Source organism: Salvelinus alpinus, chromosome 32 (assembly GCF_045679555.1).
Source record: "Salvelinus alpinus chromosome 32, SLU_Salpinus.1, whole genome shotgun sequence".
NCBI lineage: Eukaryota > Metazoa > Chordata > Actinopteri > Salmoniformes > Salmonidae > Salvelinus > Salvelinus alpinus.
The window spans coordinates 27193625-27203036 of record NC_092117.1 but is presented as its reverse complement, the minus strand read 5'-3'; the positions used below and the strand labels follow the sequence as shown (position 1 = coordinate 27203036).

At 41.6% G+C, this 9412-nt stretch overlaps 1 protein-coding gene across 1 annotated transcript in view; it reads left to right on the top strand.

The window, feature by feature from the left end:
* The first annotated feature begins 4401 nt into the window (after nt 1–4401).
* Nucleotides 4402–9412, top strand: part of spock2 (SPARC (osteonectin), cwcv and kazal like domains proteoglycan 2) — a 75383-nt gene continuing 70372 nt past the window's right edge. The window contains exon 1 of the mRNA XM_071380034.1: nt 4402–4711. Within this exon, the coding sequence (XP_071236135.1) occupies nt 4523–4711 (189 nt within the window). The 5' untranslated portion in view covers nt 4402–4522. The remainder of the gene's footprint in view (nt 4712–9412) is intronic.

Sequence of the window (9412 nt, the reverse complement as noted above, 5' to 3'; positions counted from 1 at the left end):
TCAACCACTCTTAAATCCATAGACACTATGGATGCATGATATAAAATTCTAGTTTTAACCATGTTTGTCACGGATCCCTCCGGAACTGTCATTACACACACATGGTCCCTATTCACAGTGACTAGTAATTGTATAAGTGTGCCCTTTGTTCACCATTGTGCTGTCGATTATTGTTCCAATGGCCGTTGGTCGTGTGCTATGTTTTGGCTTTCATGCCACGTGTATTGTGTGATAATCATTGTGCCTTTGTTATTTATTTGAGGTACTCCTCGCTCTTTTGTTTGGGTTTCAACCCTGTGTTTTGTATAGTGTTTGTTTGGTCTTTGTCCCTGTGCCTTTACATGGCACTCTGTAATTTGGGTAAATAAAAAACCCTATTACGCATCCCTGCGCCTGTCTCCCGACACTTTATACCAACGTGATAATGTTTGTAGGCCATACAGTGTTAGTGTACATTTACTTGGTTTACAAACATTGGAGTAAAAGCAGAGTTTTCTTACATGTGACACTGCAAATATGATTTTGTGGAATTGGAAGTTAAACAATCAAATGTGCTGTTTCATATGTGAAAAACCTTTACATGTGAAAATCTCACTTTCCCATGTGGAATTGCAAGTTCACATGTGAAAAACAATAATGTGTAAAAAATCTAATTTGAAGTTTCTTATGTGAAAATGCAATTCCACATGTGAAAGTTTTTTACATAAGAAACTGCAAATTAGATTTTTACACGAGATTGTTTTACACATGTCAAACTGCAATTCACACTAGGTGAAAACATGTTATATTCTCCTCACATGTGAAAAGATGGTGTTAACGTGTGACCTGAAATTATATACATGTGAAAATACGGTTGAAATTCACATGTGAAATGAAATGTAAGCTCAACATGTGAAAATAGCTTTTTTTTTGTAATGGCTCTGCCTGTCACATCCAATCATTCCAGAGGCTGAGGCTCATGTGTCAAATTCATGCCCAATTTCCCATGCAGTGACATTGCAGTCTTTCCCCCCACTTCTGCTCCTTGAGTGCAGGGGTAATAGCAGACTAGGCCCATTATCCAAACATGTAACACACATGGTACAAGGACCATGCAATGGGGTGGGTGGTGGATGAAATTTAGAGAATCCTTAAATTCTATGGTTATGTAGTTGCTGGGTAAGTGCATTAGATGCTTTCTTAAAACCTAGACTTACTGTAGCCCCAGATCCAGAAATGCCTTTTCTGGGTCAGTTGTATTGTGGTCTGGTCAGAATTTCCACTGTGTCAACATTACACCTAGGGTTGCAAAATTCCTGGAACTTTCAATAAATTCCCTGGTTTTCCCAAAATATCGTTTGGAGGATTTCTGGAATAAGCAGGAAACCCGAAGACCTCCAACCAGTATTTCTGGAAATCCAGGGAATTTATTGAAAGTTACCAGAATTTTGCAACCCTAGTTACACCTCACCAAGTTAGTCTTGTTAGTCTAGCATCCTTAACACTTGTGTAGGCAACCTTAACACCATTACTAGACCCGCCACCCTAGACCCGGGTGGCGCAGTGGTCTAGGGCACTGCATCGCAGTGCTAGCTGCGCCACCAGAGTCTCTGGGTTTGCGCCCAGGCTGGGCTGGGTTCGCGCCCAGGCTCTGTCGCAGCCGGCCGCAACCGGGAGATCCGTGGGGCGACGCACAATTGGCATAGCGTCGTCCGGGGTTAGGGAGGGTTTGGCCGGTAGGGAGGGTTTGGCCGGTAGGGAGGGTTTGGCCGGTAGGGATATCCTTGTCTCAGTATGTAAAAAAAAAAAAAAGTAATAAAATGTATGCACTCTACTGTAAGTCGCTCTGGATAAGAGCGTCTGCTCTTGGCCGGTAGGGATATCCTTGTCTCAGTATGTAAAAATGTAATAAAAATGTATGCACTCTACTGTAAGTCGCTCTGGATAAGAGCGTCTGCTAAATGACTAAAAATGTAAAATGTAAATGTAGATGCATAATTTTCATACTGTATAGTTGAGGTACTGTTGCTATGGTTGTTTGCAGTATAGTGTTGATATCACTTCGTACATAAGCACGGGTCGTGATGAATGCGAGACATGCACCGTCTTCACAATAAAGACGTGCGATAGATGTACTAGTCAGTCCCATTTCCCATCTGAATTCAATTTAGCTCTGTGTATTCATGTGTGCGTTTTCAATCAAAACATTTTTTTTCTACCCCCTCGCTCTCCTTTGCCGGCACACTGATTGCTTTCTGTGGAGAGGTCAGATTATCCCCTTCACATACTGGCTTTAGAGAAAGGAGCGCAACATGTTTATTTTCAGCTGAGGAATAGTAAAGATGGTATCAGTTAATACACTATTTCAGTTACAGCGTGTCTAAAGCAGAATTCCCCCTGGGGCTGGCTTATCCTACCTAGGACAGAGATGGGGCTGGCTTATCCTACCTAGGACAGATATGGGGCTGGCTTATCCTACCTAGGACAGAGATGGGGCTGGCTTATCCTACCTAGGACAGAGATGGGGCTGGCTTATCCTACCTAGGACAGAGATGGGGCTGGCTTATCCTACCTAGGACAGAGATGGGGCTGGCTTATCCTACCTAGGACAGAGATGGGGCTGGCTTATCCTACCTAGGACAGAGATGGGGCTGGCTTATCCTACCTAGGACAGAGATGGGGCTGGCTTATCCTACCTAGGACAGAGATGGGGCTGGCTTATCCTACCTAGGACAGAGATGGGGCTGGCTTATCCTACCTAGGACAGAGATGGGGCTGGCTTATCCTACCTAGGACAGAGATGGGGCTGGCTTATCCTACCTAGGACAGAGATGGGGCTGGCTTATCCTACCTAGGACAGAGATGGGGCTGGCTTATCCTACCTAGGACAGAGATGGGGCTGGCTTATCCTACCTAGGACAGAGATGGGGCTGGCTTATCCTACCTAGGACAGAGATGGGGCTGGCTTATCCTACCTAGGACAGAGATGGGGGCTGGCTTATCCTACCTAGGACTGAGATGGGGCTGGCTTATCCTACCTAGGACAGAGATGGGGCTGGCTTATCCTACCTAGGACAGAGATGGGGCTGGCTTATCCTACCTAGGACAGAGATGGGCCTGGCTTATCTTACCTAGGACAGAGATGGGGCTGGCTTATCCTACCTAGGACAGAGATGGGGCTGGCTTATCCTACCTAGGCCAGAGATGGGGCTGGCTTATCCTACCTAGGACAGAGATGGGCAGGTAGGAAAGTGAAAGAGGAATATATTTAGGCAGGACAGTAATAGGTAGGAGAGTGATATAAAGTGATAGGTGATTCCCAGCAGTGCATTGTTGCCACACTCGTCCCACTGTGTACACACTGGTTGAATCAATGTTGTTTCCACGTCATTTCAATTAAATAACGTTGAACCAACATGGAATAGACATTGAATTGACGTCTGTGCCAGTGGGATGATCTTTGTTACATCCAGAGTGTGGGACTATAAGGTTCTATTTGCAAAAAATATGACTCTGAGATAATTGACTCTGAGAAAACCCACATTAATGCAAATCATTTTTCCCCCCTGCCAAGACGTTTCCTTTCGTTCGAAACAAAATTTGAAAAAATTCAATGGGGGAATAGCCCACTTATGATGCCCACTGTAGATATGAATTTACCTTTGATGTGTAATTGCACGGGCAGGTGCTACACATTTCATAACACATGACAGTGGGTGCGTTTCAGTGGTAAAGCAATTGACTGTAGACGAAAGTAAAGGAGTGAAGTTGGGGGAGGTGCATCTGCGACAGCCTAAAGTCGGACACTGATGTGGTTTTCCAACAGCAAGGCTCAGATCAACATGACAGTGTTTCCATTGTTTATAGAAGTTGTTCTTTATAATGTTGAAATATTCATGTCTCCAACCCCCATATCACACACTCACAAACTGATATCATATCCCACTGGGCACTCACTGGTTGAATCAACGTTGTTTCTACGTCATAGACATTGAATTGACGTTTGTGCCCAGTGGGATGTGTGTACATTGTATAATCAATTAGTGAGATTAGCCTTAAATATCACATTAATTTGTATCAACTGTATGAATAGCAGCAAAGTTGGTTCCTGATTCCGTCTTCAGTCATCTCTTTGTGACATTTGTTTAGGTCAACAACAAAAAAACGAATGATATGTTGACAATAGAGCCTTCCACAATGCAGGGGATGGCTGTGATGACGTTGGTGAAGAGCAACTGCAGAAACTGGTAGTCAACTCCAGTCAAAACTTCATGACCTTTGATCACAAGATTTGTGTTAAGTTCATGCAGTGGACATGTAGGCGCAAGTCGGACAATGCAACACACCTTGAAAGGCGGTGACCAGACTTGTCAAAAGTGATCGGCTTGAACGCGCCCAGTGTCACCCCAGTCTCTCTCTCTCTCTCTCTTTTTTTTCTTTCTCCCAGCAGCAGGAAGGCGCAATCAGGTCGCATCATACTCCTCTTCTCATCCTCGTGAAGAGAAGCTAGAACGAAGTGCCGCGCGCGTTTTCTAACCGCACCATGGTGGGAATGACAGAATTGGGGTGCCTTTTCGTCCCGGTGATGATGCTGGTGGGGTTCACCTTGCAAGCGGAAATTAACAACGGAAAAGAGGAGGAGAAAACGGGGAATTTCATGGAAGACGAGCATTGGCTGTCCACCATTTCACAGTACAGCCGCAAGATCAAACATTGGAATCGCTTCAGAGACGTAAGTCGCTGTTTTGGTTGATTGAGAGATCTGCCGTAATGCGGTAAGCTATATTGATAGGGAAACAGAAGCCAGCGGCACGATTCCGCTTGGCAAACGTCCTAATAACCGTGATGCGTTTGCTAGGCTACTCCGATTTTATTTGGCAGATAATTAATATCAAGGGTTTGGTGTCATTGCTTAAGATACACATCTGAAGCGTTTGTGTAGCCAGATGTTATGGTGTTTTTTTTATTGTAAACATTATCTTATGTAAAAAAAAAAAAATGTTGGGCATAATCATTCAGATGTAGCCTAAGATGTTGACCTCAGATATGCCCTAGAGGAGTGTAACCTAGGGTACAGCCTCATTGTGGTCATGGTGCACTGATCTATTGCATTTTCTGGAGAACTGGAGAATGTAGGGTTGCCTATGTAGTCATATCATTATTATACATCATTTGTAAACACTCAAAGGACCTCTAAAAGGTAACCTACATTTAATTGTGTAACTGCCAAAATAAGGGAAACACCAACATAAAGTGTCTTAATAGGGCGTTGGGCCACCACGAGGCCCCAGAACTGCTTCAATGCTCCTTGGCATAGATTCTACAAGTGTCTGGAAATCTATTGGAGGGATGCAACACTATTCTATCCCAATAATTTCTATAATTTGGTGTTTTGTTGATGGCGGTGGAGAACGCTGTCTCAGGGACCGCTCCAGCATTTCCCATAAGTGTTCAGTTGGGCTGAGATCTGGTGACTGAGACAAACACACACCCTTTAAACCCCATATGCTTCTTTGAGACCCCTCTTTCAAAGTCATTTAGATCTCTTCCTCAAGCCATGGTAGCCAAAATAATGGGAAACTGGGCATGATGGGATGTTAATTGCTTAATTAACTCAGGAACTACACCTGTATGGAAGCACCTGCTTTCAATATACTTTGTTTCCCCCATTTACTCAAGTGTTTCCTTTATTTTGGCAGTTACATGTACATACATGCAATGTATAATGTGTGATTTACACTACTACATAGGTACCTGCCATCTTCAAACCAATACAAGATTGAAAGTGTGTTTTGAAACCATCATATCAGGATATTTTCTACCACCTAGCCTCACTGTCCATAGGCCTACCTGTTGATACTTTACCATTCTTTGGCATATTATTGGCAGTAGTAATTATGCACATTGCAAATTTGCAATGATTTAGAATGACATTTGTTCCCCTTTAAAGAACCGTCCCCACATTCACCCCTTATACTTATTCCATCATGCTTTTCACGGTATGCATTCTGGCCTGCTGTCCTACTGCTAATGACTCAGCCTAGTGTTTGCAAATGATCTGTTACAAACAGAATAGGCACAATGCAACAATGCAATTATAATACAAGTTCTGATCATTGATTGCTGAGGTAATGCAGTTAGCTTTAAACTGAATCCGGCTGTAGCGAATGATTTTAGCCTAAAGGGCATGTAAATATTGCTTTGTTTACGAATATTGTGTGTGTGAAATCCTGCATCCAGTAATGATTACCAAAGATCACAGCAGGGCATTTGCACGGTAATGGAATTTCGTTGAGACTCAGATTTCTCACTTAAAATGTAACAAAAAACATTGATTTCAAAGTTATAACAAACCATACATCACTATGCACAAGGAACACTTTAAACAATGTACACAGAAAATGTTACAAAACACATTTTACTGGAAGAGTAACAGAATTTCTGTCAAATCTCCCTCAGTTTTTTATATGACCACGTTTTCCAAAAAACTCAGATAAATATCTGCTCAGAATTTAAGATTGAAAGATGTCTGCAGAAATAATGGGGTTTCAGCGATGAAATGACACCTTGAGTTTGAAAACATCTCTTTTGGTATTGAGCTACAGTAAGTGAAGTGGATTTACACCCGGTAACGGAATTGTGGTAACGGAATTTCTTCATGGGTCCCTGATCTGTACAACACAGAAATGCATAATTATGGATATGAGTGTCATTCTCTTCATGGTGATGTATCCTGAATAGGTACACAAAGGTAGAATTATGCAATATCCTCATTATTTTAATGAGCTCCACCACCAAACCAGACCAAATTTGGTTGGTCCGAACCGGACCAAATCTGAACCAATCATAGACATCTATGTTTCACAAGTTTGGACATCAACGTATAGCCCAGTACAGTACAATACAGCACAGAACAGTAGTGTTCAGTACAGTAGAGTATAGTTCAGTACAGTACATTTTAGTGTACTCAAGTCTTGTGTGTGCTGAACTATAATCTACTCTATTCTACTGTACTGAACTATAATCTACTGTACTGAACTATAATCTACTCTATAGTTCAGTACAGTGGATTATAGTTCAGTACAGTAGAATAGAGTAGATTATAGTTCAGTACAGTGGATTGTAGTTCAGTACAGTAGAATAATCTACTCTATTCTACTGTACTGAACTATAATCTACTCTATTCTACTGTACTGAACTATAATCTACTGTACTGAACTATAATCTACTCTATTCTACTGTACTGAACTATAATCTACTGTACTGAACTATAATCTACTCTATTCTACTGTACTGAACTATAATCTACTGTACTGAACTATAATCTACTCTATTCTACTGTACTGAACTATAATCTACTCTGTGTAGTGAAATGCTTGTGCTTCTAGCTTTGACAGTGCAGTAATATCTAACAAATTACACAACATATACCCAATACACACAAATCTAAGTAGGAATGAATATATACATATGGACGAGTGATGTCGAGATCTATGATTGGTTCAGATTTGGCCTGTACCGGACTAAATCTGAAACGATCATGGACGTCTATGTTTGGGCCAAATGAAGGCCGGTCCAGACGTTTGTAGACTTTGAAATCAAGGCTAGACCAAAAAATGACATCTGTGAGTGATGAAATCAAAGTTTCAAGTGTATTTCGTTGTATGTACAGGATACACATGGTATACATTGTTCAATGAAATGCTTACTTGCAGCTTCCTTCTTGACAATGCAACAACAATAAGAAATAATAAAAGATAAGAATATGAACATAAAGTAAATGGCTCAGTAGAATATAATAAACATTTTACCATAAGTATAATACAGGAAGGCACAATTTATAGTCTAATATTTACACATGTTTTGGGGAAGGGGGGGGGGGGACAATTGTTTCAATCATAATAAAAGTCTGGTAGCAGCAGTTGTGATGTGTGTGTAGCATGAATGTACTGTATATGTGTGCGTGTGTGGAGTGAGTGCATGTGTGCTAAGGTGCGGAGAATCAGATCAGGTGGTCAGTCCAGTTCGGTGCTCAGTGAGGGAGGATGCTAGTTACAGTAAAGGGAAAGAGAGGGGGCTCATGGGTAGGTGTCAGTAAGAGCCGGGAGAGGTGACATAAATTGGAGAGAGAAAAAGAGAGCGATGTTGGGGTTGTCCAGCTTTTTCACACTCTTGCTTTGACCACCAGATGACAGAAAGATAAATACAAAAACAGTAGGGCCCTATAAAATCAGTTGTTTCCCCAAAATCTATTTTCTCCATTTTGTTTTTCCAGGTTTGTTTCTCCCTGTTTTTAAGGTTTTCACTCTCAAAATCACACTCTTTTAATAGTAAAACAACTTCATTGGATGTTCTAAATCCACGCTTAAACCACATCAGAAGGCTACTTTTGAGGTCTGTAAAAATGTGGATACATTTATATTTTTGCGTGTAGTTACCCTTTAACTCCAGTGAACACCTAACAAGAGGCTGTTTGCAATGTTTTCTTGTAGCACACACGTGATGGTAGAGTTTGCAAAAGCAAATAATCATAACATCATTCTGCCAGGCAAGCAAGCATAGGCTACTTTGTAGTTCTATTTAATTGAGAAGGTTGTTGGGAAAACCTTTCCATCTACCAGAAGATGTTTTATTCGTATCATCGCTAACGGCTACACGATGTGGTAGTTGCGTGCACCGCACATAGACAGGGGAAATTCTCCTTGCCTCTTCAGAAAGTTGCAGGAAATACCGAATCACTGATGCATTCTGTTAATGTCTTATGATTAACTTGGGTAAATTAATACATGTTCAATACATTTAGTTGAATCCCTACCAAGTTCAAAGTTTTATTATTGTTGAATTCCATTTTATTGTCTGGACTCTGTGATTCTGTCCACTTTTTCCGTATCACGGATTTTATAGAGCCCTAAAACAGTTCAGCTGAACATAACAGTATGCCAGTGGAAGAGAGCACAGTAGCAAGTGACCCAACTGTGGTTTGTGACAACTATGATTTCCCATTGCAGCCAATTCAATTGCAGATATTCCGTTACAGATTTTTCGTAAATTCTGTTACCTATTTGGTAACAGAATTGAGTTTTAATCACTTAATAATTCATAAAAAAATGTATATCAGTAAAAACACTAACTAATTGATAGGTCTACCTTTACTTGTTACTTCTGTGAACTTGTATTATTCTCCCTCATGAGGCGCGTACATAACGTGAGAGAAAGCAATAACACCTAGTGACTGAAGACCACTGAGGGCTAAATAAAGGAGGAGTAATCAAGGAGAAATTATGAGCAGGTGTGCGCAATGATGGTTGCCAGGTGTGCGCAATGTGGGTTACCAGGACCGGTGGTTAGTAGACCAGCGACGTCGAGCGCCGGAGGGAGCAGGAGTAGGTGTGACAGGAAGCTCCCCAGCTCCTGGTTGGTCCTCTCCACCTGC